Source organism: Scardinius erythrophthalmus (assembly GCF_964197995.2).
Source record: "Scardinius erythrophthalmus genome assembly, chromosome: 15".
In the NCBI taxonomy this organism is placed as follows: domain Eukaryota; kingdom Metazoa; phylum Chordata; class Actinopteri; order Cypriniformes; family Leuciscidae; genus Scardinius; species Scardinius erythrophthalmus.
Genome location: NC_138235.1, coordinates 28,179,004 through 28,195,748, shown reverse-complemented (window position 1 = coordinate 28,195,748; position 16,745 = coordinate 28,179,004). Strand labels below are relative to the sequence as shown.

General features: G+C 38.8%; 2 protein-coding genes across 10 annotated transcripts in view; one reads left to right on the top strand and one right to left on the bottom strand.

Moving 5' to 3' along the window:
• huwe1 (HECT, UBA and WWE domain containing E3 ubiquitin protein ligase 1) overlaps nt 1-11,942 on the bottom strand; it is a 48,311-nt gene extending 36,369 nt beyond the window's left edge. For 4 of the 8 annotated variants that reach the window (XM_081385705.1, XM_081385712.1, XM_081385710.1 and 1 more), the window contains exons 1-26: nt 11,878-11,919; nt 8,989-9,039; nt 7,538-7,607; nt 7,347-7,445; nt 7,061-7,267; nt 6,810-6,962; nt 6,386-6,448; nt 5,642-5,719; nt 5,433-5,480; nt 5,141-5,309; nt 4,904-5,004; nt 4,646-4,808; nt 4,426-4,553; nt 4,185-4,325; nt 3,983-4,088; nt 3,382-3,489; nt 3,179-3,280; nt 2,983-3,063; nt 2,638-2,744; nt 2,212-2,410; nt 2,015-2,106; nt 1,681-1,883; nt 1,492-1,549; nt 1,125-1,301; nt 746-991; nt 525-658 (exon numbers count right to left, since the gene is read on the bottom strand). In XM_081385705.1, coding sequence (XP_081241831.1) covers nt 525-658; nt 746-991; nt 1,125-1,301; nt 1,492-1,549; nt 1,681-1,883; nt 2,015-2,106; nt 2,212-2,410; nt 2,638-2,744; nt 2,983-3,063; nt 3,179-3,280; nt 3,382-3,489; nt 3,983-4,088; nt 4,185-4,325; nt 4,426-4,553; nt 4,646-4,808; nt 4,904-5,004; nt 5,141-5,309; nt 5,433-5,480; nt 5,642-5,719; nt 6,386-6,448; nt 6,810-6,962; nt 7,061-7,267; nt 7,347-7,445; nt 7,538-7,582 — 3,008 coding nt within the window. In that variant the 5' untranslated portion in view covers nt 7,583-7,607; nt 8,989-9,039; nt 11,878-11,919. Of the gene's footprint in view, nt 1-524; nt 659-745; nt 992-1,124; nt 1,302-1,491; nt 1,550-1,680; nt 1,884-2,014; nt 2,107-2,211; nt 2,411-2,637; nt 2,745-2,982; nt 3,064-3,178; nt 3,281-3,381; nt 3,490-3,982; nt 4,089-4,184; nt 4,326-4,425; nt 4,554-4,645; nt 4,809-4,903; nt 5,005-5,140; nt 5,310-5,432; nt 5,481-5,641; nt 5,720-6,385; nt 6,449-6,809; nt 6,963-7,060; nt 7,268-7,346; nt 7,446-7,537; nt 7,608-8,988; nt 9,040-10,157; nt 10,178-10,411; nt 10,534-11,877 lie in introns of those variants that run through there. The other 4 variants (XM_081385708.1, XM_081385709.1, XM_081385706.1 and 1 more) reach the window with 4 other exon arrangements.
• tmem107l (transmembrane protein 107 like) lies at nt 11,292-15,700 on the top strand. 2 transcript variants are annotated; one of them, XM_081385714.1, is made up of 6 exons: nt 11,292-11,370; nt 13,790-13,880; nt 13,969-14,036; nt 14,891-14,991; nt 15,258-15,354; nt 15,464-15,700. In XM_081385714.1, exons 2-6 carry the CDS (start codon nt 13,794-13,796, stop codon nt 15,531-15,533), a joined length of 423 nt encoding a protein of 140 aa, XP_081241840.1. In that variant the 5' UTR covers nt 11,292-11,370; nt 13,790-13,793; the 3' UTR covers nt 15,534-15,700. The 2 variants fall into 2 exon arrangements, with proteins under 2 accessions (XP_081241840.1, XP_081241839.1); XM_081385713.1 differs by lacking the exon at nt 11,292-11,370 and adding an exon at nt 13,502-13,668.
• Nucleotides 15,701-16,745: the final 1,045 nt, after the last annotated feature.

Sequence of the window (16,745 nt, the reverse complement as noted above, 5' to 3'; positions counted from 1 at the left end):
AGAGAGAGCACTGGTAGGAGGACATATCGCAAACTCTGACTTTTTCTTGACCCAAGAAATTATTAAAACATGTTCTCATCTCGTGCAGAAGTAGTCAAAATGCTGCATCTGTAACGGCATGAGAGGATAATGTGTGTCCGTAAATTTCCCGCTGACTTGTTGAAATACTCAGATACAAAAACGATTAGGATCTTTTTTTACATCACTATACTGGGAAATAACCTGATTTAGCCTATTAATAAACACTCCACCTTTGCTAGCAAAATAGAAAAAGATTCTCATATACAAAACGAAGTAATAAAACAAGCAAATTAATGAGTAAATAAGCAAGTTAATAATCAAATAAGTAATGCCCCCTCACGATAATATCGTGTATCACCGATCTCACAAGCTGACAATAGGACGATATGAAAATGGAGCATATCGCCCAACACTATCAAGTGGATTTAAAAATGCCTTTGGAGTGGATTAATAAAAGGTCCACCATGTGTTCACCATGGGCATTCACAGAGAGCAGTACTAACCTGTTTGGTGTACAGAGAGACAGCAGCACAGTGCTCTCCCACACCAGAGAGCAGTAGAGCTGACTCAGTTTGTTCAGAACACTAAGACCCAGTTGAGATCCCCACTGATTCACTGAGATAGCACGGATCTCACTCTGAAAGCAAAGAAATAAATCAACAGATTAATTGATTATAAACTTTAATTATTGAAAAAGTTTACAAACAGCTGCCTATATGCATACCTGTCCGACTCTGCAGGTATGAACGAACATGAGGATGTACGCATGTGCCGCTGTTAGGGCATGCAGCAGTGGGGTGGCACGTGCCGACAATGTGGCATCTGTGACATGGCCTGCGTTGGCCAGTTCTCTGAGCAGAACAGAGCCACCAGGAACCTCGATGGGCCGGTGAAGAGGCTCCAGAGCAGACAGAATGCTGTCCAACTGACACAGACCCTCCTGGAGAACTTTCGGCTCATGGGACAAAGTCTAAGACACAGTGAGACAAAGTGAAGGGTTAAAAGAATCAAATTAAAGAGTAGCCTAAATTTCACTGCATCTATAGTAAAATTCCTGAAACAGGGGAAAACTGCTGGATATCCATTAGGTAGGTGTCACTTACTAGTATAGATTTGCAGACTCCTGCCACAGCTTGGCAGGCAGCAGAGGTGGGGAAGTCAATGGGCAGGTTGGGCAGCCCAAGGATTGACACCAATGGTAGAAGTCCTTTCTGGTTGACAAATTCCTGACAGTGGTCATCTGTTGTGTTGTTACTCAGAATGGACTCCACAAATTTCATCTAAAAGCAAACAAGCACATATTTTAGTTCCAGTCCTAAGTTCTATTGTCTAAAAACAGACTTGAGTTTTGATAAACAGCCAATGAACTGAGCTTATGTGATAAGACTGAATCAGAATATAGTCTGAAGAATATTAATGAGATAAAAGATTAAATAAAATGAGATAAAAAGAGTCTAAATCAGCACGTACCACGTTCAGGATGTAATCCATAAGAGGAATGGGGATTCGCTCTTCTGTTCCCACCACTCTGTAAATAACATTCATTTGTTAAAAACAGCCCATTTATCAACATTGATTTCTCACATATGACATTGAACACAAGGAATACTAGATTTCCTCGTCTGCCCTATATACTAGAAGCTATTTTGATGCACTAACTGCCTGTTGCTTTCTGGCTCCCCCTGCTGTTGGCTAAAGGTATGTAGAGCCTCTTCCTCCTCCTCATCCTCACTGGATGCCTCCTCTGCAGCATGGTTTGATCGAGCTGGAGGCACAGTGACGGTCCCGTCTGCTTTCTGTATGGAGGGTTTCTGGCAGATGTACTCTGGCGATCGGCCCAAGTTGCAGATCTCCTCTAGCAACTGTTAAAGGTCAATACAGTAATCAAACTTCCAGGTCTCAGAATAAATGTGAGTTTAAATATGCAAATTACATTGCAATAAAAGGGCATTTCTAAAGGCAATGTGTCAAAATGTTCCAAAAGCTGCTTTACCTTGATGATGGCTGTTGTAGCGTCCGTTTTAAGCGTGGGCTGGTGCCGCATTAGCTCGTCGACAGCACTGCCCAAGTTAGAGGCGGTGTCACCTGTTTCATAAAATTATACCGACTGTTAGAAACACATTCCCATTATCTCCAAACACAAGTCACTGACTGTGCAGAGAAACAGGTACACCTATAGGGGACACTCACCTAGTGGATCAGAGCTGCGTCTGCGGCGCATGGCAGGCAGGTAGTCTGGTGAGAGCAGCACCTTGAAGAGCCGCTCAAAGGGCTGGCATTGCACAAATGAGTGCAGACCACGGGCATTCAGGCACAGGGCACTGAAGACGTTAGGCAGGGAACCCAGCACTTCTCTGGTGGCAGGGACCTTTACAAACAAATAAAAGGTCTAAAAGGTGTGTGATGAGCTGCTGGAATATGCAAGGAGGAATACAGCAAATGGAGAAATATAGAAGGATTTAGGAGGAAAAGGGATATGGAGTGTCTAGCACGACTGAATTTTGGGTGGTCAGAGACCTTGAAACAGACAACAGGAGTTTTGAATGGACAAAATATGTGGGCATAAGATAAAAAGTAAAAAAAAAAAAATAGAAGTTTATGTTATGGCAGACTCACGTCTTTGATGAGCAGTGCATGTAGCATGACATCAGTGAGACCATTGTCCTGCAGAGATGACAGTAGAGAGGGCTCCTGGAACACAAACACTGTCACGACCTCCGTTGCTGAAACAGAGAGTGAGAAAAATAGAGTGAGAAAGTGACATATAGGGCAGGCAAATAAATATACAATATTCAAACTAATTAATTTCACAATATTCAAAGGGATGAGAGTATTCTTTTAACCATACTGCTCTTGTAACTTTCTACTCCTGTATGCAGAGCAGACCTTGAAGCCAGATCCACACAAAGTTGTGCATAGAGTTCGGCTAATATTTCAACAGCACCAGCTCCTTGTGCTTACCCAGAAGAAACAGTGAGGGTCCATAATACTCTGCATTACTGATGATGTGTTTCAGAGAGGTAGGGAGGGACCCATCCATTACTATAAAGAGAGTGCAAAGGCAGTGAACATCACTTTGGGCAAATTAAAACACTTAACCACAATGTAAAAACAATAGCATCATTAAATAAAATAATAAAACCAATGAGTTTTATACCATGACGAATGCCGTCAGAGAATGCAGGGTCCTGAATGGCTTTTTTCAAGAAGTTTAACATAGATTTCAACAGAGCGGCCCTCTGAGGGATGCATTGCACTCCTGTTAGGGAAGAAAAAAAATGCATAATCAAATTTCCATTGTTTAACTAGTACCACTATGAAGAAAACCCATTGACTTGCAAATTAATGTACATGCTGTACCTGCTCTGGGGGTGCTGGCTGCATTGCTCTGTGTTCGCGAATCTGTCTCTGCTCTGGAACCAGAAGAAGTGGATGGGCCAGGACTGCTCTCCATGGCAACCTCTGACACTACATTGACAAAAGCATTTTTACTGACTTTGGAAAAATGAAATATAAAATATATAAACTCTTCAAATATTCTAGGAGAATTTCACACAAAAGAAGAAAACTGTGTCATCATTCCAAACCCCTACATCTATCATTTGGCATTAGAAGACTTATAATATGGTGCATGTGTCATATTATGACAATACTTTTGGAGCTAGACAGCCTGTGATTGCCATGTTCTTTTATTGTATAGAGAAAAAAAGCTTGGACATCAGGTAATGTATTCTGGGTTCTACAGAAGAAAATCAGTCATACAAGTTTAAAATAACATTCTAGTGAGAAAAAGGTAAATATTTTATTTCTTTAAGGGTGAATATATAACACCACGAAAATTAGTCATTACAAAACCCCAGTGTGGAGATAAGAGAGTTTGTGCATACTATACACAGATTTGAACGAGGATAAACTAAATATAGTGTGACTGCCACATGTAGTAAACAGTGATGGTACTAACTGTCCATATCTGTGTCCATGTCCTCGGTCTCAGTAGCTGTGCTGGGCCTCTGGATCTTTGGTTTGATTACAAAAGGGCACTCTTTCCTGGAGAGGTCAACCTCATGCTGCACAGAGAAACAATGGGGTCACATTCCGTCAACAAAAGGGCAGAGGGCAAAAAGCCGAATATTTTACGCAGGAACAAGGGCGGCTTTCAATACCTCCAGTCTGGAGATAAAGATTGAAAGGCCGCCATGAGACTGAAAAGCAGCCATGTCCAGATTGGTGATGAGATCCACAACTCTCACTGCCCGCGTCACAAAGGTAATCTGGTCCTGCTCGTCCCCAAGGAACTTGATCACCTGATGCAGAAGTGGCATGGATCACATAACACCCTCACATAACACCTTATTAAATGCTACAAAATTGAGGAAGCTGGAGAGGAAGCAGCAAAGCACCAACCTTTAGCAACGCCTCCATCATACCACAAGATACTAAGGCCTCTCCGCCTGCATCATAACTAGCCAGGTGGTAGAGGAAGGAGAAGAGGGCTGTGGCAAATTGGTGGGGGTATGGCTCCATCAGCGGGTCTGAAACCCCCAGCAAAAATAAGAACAGTAAGTCACCAAACCAAAAACCCAAGAAAAAGCTGAAGTAAAGAAATCAGCTAAAATCTCCTCACCAATCATGGCCTGTATGCAGTTGCGGACAAGCACAGGCAGAAATCCATGGTAGGAGGCTGTTCCTGTGCAGTCGATAATGTTGGAGAGTTTGGGGGTGCGCTCCAGGTGGACTATGGATGTCAACGTGCGCAAAGAGGCGGCCTTAATGTCCTGCAACAATAACTTTTTTGAGGGTTCATCAATAAAATTAAATTCTTGGCAATCACTCTAAACAGTGCATTTATACCGTATAGTGAATATTAATAATTGCTACCCACCACCAGCTGTTTGTCTGTGATCTGAAGTACATCCACTAGCTCCTCTATAAGCCCATTGTAGAGTATGCTATTGGCTGACTCCTGGAGGGCGTTGGAGTACACTGCACACAAAAAAAACAAAACAAAAAAAACTCTTACATATGATCAACCTCACCAGACAGAAAGCAAGAGCCTAGTGCCGTTTCATGAATATAAATACCTGTACTTATTTTGGTCGGTACAAGAGAGGTCACTTACCGAGTATAGAGATGGCATGCAGCCTGGCTTGCACGGCCTGCAGTCTTCTCTTGTGGTTGGAGAAGCCGTGAGCCAGGCGAATGTGTGTGAAAAGCAATATTTGTTTGTCTTTAGGGATGTTGTACATAGCCGTCAGAGACTCCATGATCTCTGAGGGGCTCTCGGAAATCTGAGGGCGCACCGGGGAAAAGCAGAAATTAAATTCAAGTGCAATCAATAGCTATTAAAGGTCTATGCACTTCCATTAACTGTTCCATAAGGATGGCAAATGAAAACAACTATGGGAACTCACCTTATCAAGTTGTTCAATATGAATGTAGTGTAGCGTATTACTGCTCGACTGTTAAGAGGGGAAAAAGATACCTTTTAAACAAAGGTTAAAAGGTTCTACAAACAAAACAGGACAAAAAGAAATGAACTGTTTTCCCTAACAAAAAAGGAACAAAAAAACAGTGTTGAATGAGTAAGGCAAAATAAAGGGAATCATGACTCCATGCATACCTTTTTCTCCACTTTGACCTCAGAGCTGGGTTCTGCATAAAACTCAAAGTGCAATGTGGTGGCACTTGGTGGATATTTCTGCATAAAGCAAATATAGAAAAATATGTTTCAGAAAAAAACAAACACTTGGAAATTGCGAGACTAAAGGCCCGCTCACACCAAGAACAATAACTATAAAGATCACTATTACAATAACTATATTTGTTGATTAACTATATTAGCGGACTATATCGTTCTGTTTATTGTAAGCGCGCACTGCAGTTATATTGTCTGCCACTTTAAATGCTTAAGCTCTTTAGAGCAGGATGGATTCTGATTGGCAGTCAATGTTTTATAGTTAATCAGCTTGAAAAAAAAAATCATTCTAAAATTGATTGTTTACCTATGCCATTATCGTTATTGTTGTGGTGAGGATTCTTTTATGTTTAGAACGATTTTTAGAACATTACACAATTACCGTTATCCTTCTTGGTGTGAACGCTTAAGTAAGTTAAGTTTACAGGGTATAAAAATGTACATGGTTAGTGGAAGTAGGATTTAGTAACAACACTACACTGGTAAAGGTTTCATCAACTGGCCCTAAACGTTCTCACCCTAGCCCTGGGTTACTGTGCTATCCTTATTACTTAGCCATAACTTTATATCAATGGTGTGCACATACAGCTCAAATCGCTAAAACTAAAGCGTAGATTTTTGCCCTTTTCAAAAAGACATTATAATATGTAATAGAGCACAATAGCATACCGACAACGCCAGATCTCTGCAACACTCCGCAAGACCAAAACCATTCTCCTTACCACCCCAGCTCTACGACAGGGGAAATAAAAGAGTCAAGAAAAGGTGTAGGATGAAAGAAAACACACATCAACTTTCAAATGTCTGAACAAACCATGAAAGCATCTGTCTGTACAGAACCAGGTCAGCATGTTGCTTTAGTTAGAACCAATACAAAACAAATGAACACTACAAATGAAAAATTCACACTAGCATCAAACAATTCATAGAATAAACTTTCATAAATGACAAGTGTTTTTAAAACACTGCACGCTGCAAATTTCAAAGGCCATTGATTTGCAGATGCTTCCTGACACTGCACTTAAATCTTCTTGACTACAGCAATCAAAACTGAGAAAAAAAAATATGAAGACTAAAAGTAGAGCTTTCATACCTCGGCCAGATGTTGCAGACGGGCAAGCAGTGGGCTCCTCTTGTCTGAGCCAAGTCTGGTGATGTAGTTGGAACGTTTGCTGAACACATACAGGAGATTCAGCACAGACAGAACCACCTGCATGTCACATGATGCTAGAAGGGTGGTCAAGTGCTACAGACAAAAAGAAAAAAGAAAACACTCAAAATCGACTTGTGATGAACAAGTTAAGGCTAAAAGAAGCAGGTTTTGTTGGTCAGGGGTTGTGGTACCTCTATAGAGCTGTACAGGTGTCTTGAAAAACTGTATTCGATTAACAACGCGGTGAAGTTGAGCACTGCCAGCAATAAGGCTTTTAGCTGCCCATTCTCTGGCCGGTCACACACCAACAACCACGCCATGGTCTCCACCGTCTGCCCTGCATCACAGAGGATGCCATCGAAACGGTCCAGCAGGTCCACCCAATGATACAACTCACACTGTGAAGAGAAACAGGTCGTCATTAGAGATCTGGACATGCATATTAAACACTATGATGGTACATGTGCTAGTGTATACCTTGCCAATGTTCCAGGTCTTGATTTGCTGCAGTTCCAGCAACAGCTGTTCATCGCTACATCCTTTCAGCTTCTCTATGAGAGTCCTGCAGTCGGCAGGCTGGAGGAGGAACGCAAGAACAAGTCAACAATGAGGAAATGCGCACACACAACCTCAAATACTCCAAATGCACAGAAATCCTGCATACTGACCGCTTCAGTGGGGGTTTTCTTCAATTTACTTCTGTCAACCTTCATGGTCACTAATTTCTACACTCGGTTCCTACAAAAAAGCACATCAAAAAAATGTTGATTGTTAAATGAATAATGCTTATCTACATGCCACTGCATGACATTCAATAATAGCACTGCCAAAGTATGAAAAAAAAAAAAAAGACTATAGGGTTTTTCCCACTTGAATTAGTTAACCCTGGGTCATTCTAAACCCTGGATTAACAGAATTGTGGGTTATCTTGCTTCAGGTTTCACACTTGACCTTAACCCAGGGTTAAAAATGAATACTGGGTATTCATAAATTGAAGTTTCACACAGTACATTCCTAAACCCTGGAATACTGTCCTTAATCCTTATCTTCAGTGTCAGTGTCCATGATTGGATGAAAGCAGCACATGACTTGTGTATATAAAGCCTCTAGCATTGTGCATCCTCATATTATACCAAAGTCCCTTTAAGGCAAGTTATTTCACTTTGCAGCCAATCCCGGCCATCTTTGAAATGCCTCGTGGGCAGCTGTTTCAGTCATGCAAGTACATCTATCTCTTTGAATGGGGAAACATCAAATTCTCCAAAGCTGTTCACTAAGCTTACGAATGAAATCTGACAACAACGGTCTCATAAATGTTCTTTCTTATGCGCAAATAGCATCAAAAAAGCGTATTTTTCAGGCCAATGCGCATATTCAGTCCTGCGTGCTGAATAATAACTACGTGCTGTGTTCTAATAACTCAGAACACTGACTGTTTCAATAGCATCTGAAGCTTCTAATGGCAGCTGCTGTAACTTTACCAATCAGTGATTGTTTTGTTTTTTTATATAGAAGGCAAGACTATTCCGCCATATTGTGCGTTGTACTTTCTCCCATTAATAAGTAAAACGAGTACACTGTCTTTGCATTTCTTAAGTCTTTGTATTATATATTGCCGACTACACTATCAAGTTTTTCCTGAATGGACTTTTCAGACTATAAATGTAAAAATAACGTGCTCTTCTTTACGCCAATTGACGTATTTTCTGTCAAACTTTTTACGCCAAACTACTGTTCCTACAACAGGCAGTGTTTCTGTGACTGTCTAAAGCATGTGAATATGAGGCACGCAACTAGGTGTCTGTTGCCTAGCTTCTAGCTGTAACATTCCAACACTGCATCATTTCACACTGTACAAGTTTAGCAATGTAATGTGGGGTTAACACAAAACCGGGTAAGTGTGAAATGTTTCTTTACCTGGGGGTTAAAAAGTGGTTTATAATGACAACAACTCAGGGTTAAGTGCAGTATGAAAAGTATGAGGTGTATTTTTTATTACATATTCATAAATAATCAGATCCAAATGTAGGATTAAGTGCCAAAATAGCAATGTAAACATTCATCCAAATTATGTTTAAGCAGATAACCCTTCAAATTCAGAAAATGTAAACGAACTCACGGTATATGATTTGGCAATTCCAACTTAACGGCATTTTTCATGTGCAAAAACCTAAAGTAAAAGAAAGAAAGACGAAAGTGAAACAGTTCCTAGGAACGAACATAAGAATGTTTGTGATCTTGCTGCCGAATGCACAACAAAGGCACAAAAATAATTATTCTATATGGTTAAAAACAGTCCTATACTAATTAGCTGTAGAATAAAAACTAAATCAGGGCTGACAGAAAGTTAACAAAAGAGAGTTTGTTTGTGAGAGAAAGTGAGAACAAGCCAAGGGAAAAGCAACCCACATTGGTTCAGATATAGGGCATAGATTCTGGGCACAGACAATCTCTAGCATCTTACAAACATGCCCTTAATGAATTCAACTATTCCATTTGCTCCTGAAACAAAAGGCTGTCAATGTAGCGTTTTTTAGTAACTTGTGCACTCCTACTGAGAAACAAAACTGATTTAGGACCTTGAACCCGGCCAAAGAGAAGCACTGGCCTGTGATCAAGGAACCTGACATGGAAAAATAAGCCAACACATTACACAAAACTTCAACGTTACCAAGCTAAGCTATTTAAACGTAAATGCAATTACTATAGAAACACACTAATTTAGTTCTTGTCAGAGAAGCAAATGGTGTTGTAGTCGTGGGAGCGAGCACCACAGCAGCTAACTTACAGTAGTTTCCGAATACATCAAATTACAATGACATTACTAACCGGAGCCCATAAACGAAAGTACAACACCGTAAACAAACAAATTGTAAGACCAAGTGAAAGTAACACAGCCACTGTGAAAATAAAACAATAACCCGACATATTATTTCACTAACTAGGCTATTTACTAACGAAAACAAGCCAGCAAACGGAGACCAATTTGAGGAAAAGGGCAGCTAACATGCTATCTAGTTTTTCCTTGCTAACAAGCTACCTCAGTCAGCAAGCTAAGTTTTGCGGATAAACGTGGTCACGTCATTCTTATTTAATGGCGCAGATAAAACACGATCATCGCCGGTTTTTGAATAAACGGTAACACAATTACTGGACGCGAACTGAAAGGAAATTTGACCGTTAGCCGCTCGCGCGACATCTTTGATTCCGAGCTCGCGAGCTACAGAGCTCAAAGCGGCACATAATTCCCCTCAACATGTCAACACAAACCCGCAATCTTCAACTCACTCTTAAAATCTTTACCATAGCCAATCTTTTCCACCAAACATTTGCCAAACCCTTCATATAAGGCTCGAGAGTGGCGGAATACGTCAGGAGCGAAGCTACGTTACACAGGTCAATATTTTTCCTCCGGGCTGCACACATGCTCTGGTCTAATCTAGAGCCCGGCTCAGCCTGGCCTGCTCCGGCAAACCCGCTCACTCCCCTCAAATATCCAGCTCACAAAAACAGCGTCTGTCACAGCGCTTCCACAGCCGTACCGTAGCGTATATTGTCAGACATTTTCAGCAAGCGCTTCGTCTCGATGAACTGTGGCCGGTGAAGCGCGCGCGGTGTTGGCGGCGGATGAGATGCTCGTGCATGCGCTGGTGTGGTTGGTTAGCTGAGAAACGCAGAATATCTCGCTGAATCATTCCCACTCGGGCCTACCATAACACTGACTTCCAGTGGACGGCTCAATTTCTCACTTTTTACTGCTGCACTTGTGCGTAGCTGCATTTGTGGCGAACGTAGCGTGTCACACATGATATTGAAGTCTACTTTATCAGGTTAAAAACACATTTATCTGAAATACTACCTAGGAGCTATATATATATTGAAGGTTTAAGTTCAGATATAATTGGAATGCATTTATTAGCCATAAAGAAAAGCTTATGTATTTTGCAATCATTAAAGCAGTCTGGAAATATTTTGGTTAATGCACAACATTAAAAGATAATGAACCATGTCAAGATATTACATAAAATATAGATTTCCCAAATATGGATTTTATTGATTCTAATATTGATTAACTTAACTAGCTGGAAAATAAATGCATTACACTTATAGTATGATTATAATTAGATTTTAATCATTTTCTGCCATACTCTGTTTACTGTAGTTTGGCATGTTTCATTTCTTCATTCCAGTCATCAGCATCAGTTTAGATAATAATAAAACAAAACCGGGGAGTAACTGTTAGGGGGGTGGAGTCACTTTACAACATCAGTCAGGGTCAGTTTGACCCATATTATCCATCAGCTGTAATCTCAATAGTAGATCATAAAAGACAGATGTCTGGGGGATATAAACAGTGAATTCTTCTGAAGGAAATTTGTATATTATAATGGGACCACATAACTTAAACCCAAAATTGCGAAATGTAACCCCCTAAAGGCCATACCAGAGGAATTTAGGTGTCAAGACTGTTGCTGGACTTGACGACTCAGCAAATTAATGGGTATGAACATCCATATACAGAGAACACGATGTTTTGAAGCCTAAATTTGAGGCCTTGAAGATTGAAATGCAGAAATCCTACAAAAATATTTAATTGTACATCTCATTTATCACATAAGCACACGCTATCACATACGCATGCTCTTTTCGTCGTGATCCACTGATAGACTCATATATGACATTACTCGCCAATTTCACATCATTTACACTCACGCACGAGTATCATATTTAATTTTAGAGATTCTTCCTACAGAGTGTAAACAGATTTCAGTCTATCTATGCGCGCGCACATCGCGCGAGCATTCAACACCACAATGCTAGTCCGACCGCAAATTAAAAATGGCGGTTTATATTAGCAAAGTGTCCGGTCTTTGCATCAAAAACACTCATTTTAATGACAGTATCCACGTACAGTTCGCAAGCAAACCCGTCTGTTACTCTTAACGGTCATGTAGAGTCTTCCACAGACGTCTCCACCAAACAGACAAAGACTTATTTAAGCTCTTACCTCGATTGCGCCTCAACATAACTTCTCCATCTTACAGCAGCGAGTGGGGATGTAAATCTCGCGATATTTCAGTTGGCTTCCTCTGCTCCAATAGTAGCCCCTGTAGACACACAGACCAGCCCCTTCAGTGATCTGCTCCTAGACAGAACGATACAAAATATGATCAGTATTCAGTATAATTAAATATATGTATGTATAATAATGAATTTTTGGTCGTACACGGCTCCCTTTGTGCTCCTCAGGTACCCAAAATGCACTGTCCAAGAAGGAAAACAGATGCAACAAAAAAGATACGATAATGCAAGTGATTAAATTGGCAATAAGGTGTGTTTGCCTATTATTGTCATTTCTATACCCTGAAGCCCAAATGGCAAAAGTATTTGTCACCATAATCTAAAAAAATTATTTAAAAAATCTTGCATTTGTATTAGAGCTAGCCTATATATCTACATTTTTATAACTCTCCATTGTCAAAGTTGATTTTGGATCCCAACAGATATAGCAGTGAATGCATTCTATCTTGTATTTCTGCAAAAATTCTGACAGAATTCTAACAGATGTTTTTATTGCGACTTCCAGAAAATAGGTCTATAAATAAAGCCTACCAAATCATGATTAATTTTAAGAATTTTCCAATGCCACCTGTTCAGTGACGTTTGTTGAGGGGACACATTTAAATAGTTTTATTTGCCAGAATTTTATGTTGCCGTGAAAAAGATCTCAGCAGTGCATGTAATATGCAAGATTTTTTCTCAAGCTTAAACAATTATGCATATTCATCTAAATGTAATTTATTAATTGTAAGACATTTTTTGTCCCCTTTGAAAGTTTACTAAGGACCCCCTTGAGAACCACAGTCAGAGAGCGACTCCTGCCAATAGGTGGCAGCAAAAATCTGTTAGATTTTTATTATTATTATTATTATTATTTTTAGTAGGCTACATCAGTAGCCTACGTAGTACATATTCGCCAAATAGAAGAAGAGTGTTTTGGATTCCTGCACATGAGATAGTGGATAAACAAAAAACGAATTAAAATGCAATAATGTTGAAATCACATTTCTCATGAGAAAATCCAGCAAATCTGAAACCAAGGCAATTATTAGAAACGCTACAAATAATATATGGAAGGAAATGTGGGAAGACATTTATATAGTATTGAAAAAAAAAGTGGGTATAGGAAGAGAATTCACAACAATGTTTATGATTATAAGTATGGGGAAACCCAGGCTAGTGTCATACTGGACTGAATGGTAACCTGTAATTTTTTTTTTTTTTTTTTTTTAAAGCATGATAATGGGTTGTGCAGTCATTGTAATGTAGAAGAGGCAGTTGAACATGTTATATTATATTGTAAAGACTCAGAGTATGAAAATTAAGTTTTACTAAAATTGCAGGAAAAAGCTAGACGTCATTAAAAGGCAAGAAAATATATGATGAAAGATGAGGTTTGCAATATATAAACGCAACAAGATCATATATGAGAATAGAATTAAGTAATTGAATAAGTAATTTTTTTTTTTTTTTTTTTTTCTGTCATGGTAGTTCTTCCGCATTGCTGTGCCACACTCCGGTTCAGTTGATGGCGGTAATGCACCTAAAAGCTGGTTTGCCAACCGCTAATTAACAAGAAGAAGAGTATTGTCGTAGCAACCTGAAGCTTGTGAGAAGGAGAACCGTCCACAGCTTTTGTAATTCATTATAACAGATGCCTAGAAGCGTTATATTCAGGTTCTACTTTGTCGCCCGTTTACTTGAATTATCTTAGCAGGTGTTAACACCTTAGAAACTGGTACGTATATCCGCGGTTAGAAGTCACACGCTTTCTGTAAACCGCTAACGTTAATTTACAAGACGAATAAGCATGTTCATTTTCAGTTTAATCTCGCATGATGTCGTGTTCTTGTGTCTAGTTCAATGTCGGTGTTAAGCAGTCTGGTTCCAGCCCGTTTCCTGACTCTCATCGCGCACCTTGTAATAGTCATCATCATATTCTGGTCGCGGGTAAGAACTTCTCGTGTGTATAATCATTATTTGATCACACTATATCATTGCAGTCAGGCCTGTGATTAAGAGTTGAACTATCCCACAGGAGAACAGTGTCAGAGCTTGCCTCCCACTAGATTACACTAATGAAGAATACAGGTTAGAGGACACACGGTAAGGACAACTGTCTTGGTTATGTACAGTATTGCTTCATTAAAGTGTGTGGGCCAATGACAAATTAAATGAATATTATGATAAAAATCTAGTTTAACCTTTTCTTAAATTGCTTTAATCCTTAAAAAAAAAGATATAGCCTAATGAATCATTATGCAATGCAGACATTTCTTTTTTTCAATAATTTCAGTCTTTTAGTTAGTTCTTTCATTTACACTACCGTTTTTGAAAGAAGTTTCTTATGGTCCAAGGTTGCGTTTATTTGATCAAAATACAGTAAAACAGTAATATTGTGAAATATTATTACAATTGAAACAATTTACCTGTTTTCTGCTGTAATTTTTTTTTAATTATTATTATTAAATTTACTCCTGTGATGGCAAAGCTGGATTTTCAGCATCATTACTCCAGTCTTCAGTCTCATGATCCTTCAGAAATCATTCTAATATGCTGATTTGATGCTCAGGAAACATTTCTCATTATTATCAATATTGAAAACAATTGTGCTACTTAATTTTTTTTTGTGGAAACTGTGATACATTTTTTTTTTCAGGATACTTTTTAAAAAAGAAATAGTAGCTTCAAAAGATCAGTATTTATTTGAAATAGTTTTTCTTTTGTAATAATATAAAAATATTTTACTGTCACTTTGATCAATTTAATGCAGCCTTGCTGAATAAACATATTCATTTCTTTAAAATAATTTCCCCAACCTTTGAACTGTAATATATATTTATATATACTGAGTTATCTCTGAACAGAGAATGACCGTCATGTTATTTACTTCATAATATGTACTGTATGCATAGTAAATATGCTCATTGATCTTCCTAATCATTCATTTTGGAGAGCAGGCTTGTGGTGGCATTATCCGTAACCCTGGGCCTGTTTGCCATCGAGCTGGTTGGGTTCCTCTGTGGAGTCTCTATGTTCAACAATAATCAAGCTCTTCTGTGTATCCTTACCAGTAGCACATCATCACCACAGGCTCAGCAAAGCAGGCTTAGTTGTCCTCTTGAGATGGATAGCTTTACTTGTATTATCCTAGAGCAGTCCAAAAACTAACGCAGTACATTTCAAAACAATGAGATGTTCGTAACTTCGTGTTTGATCATGCCACTGGTAAAATGACATTTGCAATGCTAGCAATGAGTCATTTTTAGTTGTAAATGTTATTGCTCTCATACTGGTTCAGAATTTCACTTAACTGTCACTTTGCAGCTATTGGATGTCACGCCAGTGGCTCTGTGGCTTTGGCCTTCTTCTTGTTTGAGCAATGGACCTGCACCATCTACTGGTGGATCTTTGGCTTCTGTAGGTCAGTCGCTAAATAATTAACTGACAATGCATAACTGTGAATATGAATTGACGTATTAATGAATTTTCTTTGAAAACATTTTGTAATCATGTTCCTCTCCATGTTTTAGTGTGATTCCTGCACTATATGAGATGATCCTCTTTGTTTTAGTGTTTGGATTTAAGAAGAAGCCTCTTTGAGTGTCTCTGCCCTCTTGATTCTGGCGAGTCGAATATTGTCCTTCCATCACCGAAGTAATTCAGAATAACATTCACTGGCACAATAAACTAGTGTTTCTAATTTTTTTATATATATATAATATTTTGTACCCATTGTAATGAATTAATAAAAAAATATATTCTGATACAACTGATGACTAACTAAGTCTGTTCATGCTTCACATTTTCAGTAGATTAGATTTTTACTCATAAAACCTGTTAAAAATAGGCACAAGATGAACTATGAATTATACTTATATAATTTACAGTTATACTAAGTGCATTCCCCAAATGCATAGATGCTTAGGTTCATAAAAAAAATTCTAATTCTGTCCTCTTTACTCAACCTCAAGTTATTCTAAACCTGTATAACCTCATTTTCTTCTTGTGAGTGAACGCTGAATGTGACGCTGAAATCATGATATGTTGACATTGCAGCTAGAAGTGAAGGCGTGCAACTCCTGGAGATCGAGAGTGAGAACTAACCAACTATCTGCTAGAGTCACAAGATACACTTTAGCAAGTTACCATTTTTATTTACCACTTACTTCAATAACAGACAGAGCAGGCAATTTCAATATATTTATATATATCGATAAGATATACCACAAAATATTTATGTGAGATTTCTATATGCCTTCCTATAATGGATAAAATATGTTTCTGGAGAAAACTTAGAAGAATTTTTTATTTTTATTTTTTTTTAAGCATAATTGCCAGATACTATACTTGCTGTATAAGTTATTTTAGTTTAAAATAATCATTTTTAAAAGTTAAAACCTATGATTAAAAAAAAAACAGCAGTAAGAAGAGAAAAGTCCAACACAGAGAATTTTATGTGAATCCAAATAACTACACGATGTATTCCATAAGCTTAAAATGTATGTTCTACGCAAACATCAAGGTGTTTGTTGATATGCTGTAGGACTGCCAAGAGAAGTTAGTCCTTCACAGGAATGATGAGTCTGTGAGCCTGCGAGGTACGTGGTGAACTGAGCATAGCTGACTTCAGCTGGACTGCACACACTCTTTCATTAAGATGGATGAAAACACACAAATAAACCGTGACTAGAACACATATTCACACTATCCAAAGAAACAGCAAACTCTTCAGTTTTAGCTCAATACTCATTGCTACGGTACAGCATTGCAGTTATCCAGCCATTTATGAACTGGGAAAAAATGGTCTATTTG

Excerpts from the sequence above, each read along its gene's own strand:
- tmem107l (XM_081385714.1), top strand. The coding sequence starts at position 13,794 with ATGTCGGTGTTAAGCAGTCTGGTTCCAGCCCGTTTCCTGACTCTCATC. Across the intron at positions 14,037-14,890 it reads TACAGGTTAGAGGACACACG|GCTTGTGGTGGCATTATCCG; the intron begins GTAAGGACAACT and ends TTTGGAGAGCAG. Across the intron at positions 14,992-15,257 it reads CAATAATCAAGCTCTTCTGT|CTATTGGATGTCACGCCAGT; the intron begins GTATCCTTACCA and ends GTCACTTTGCAG.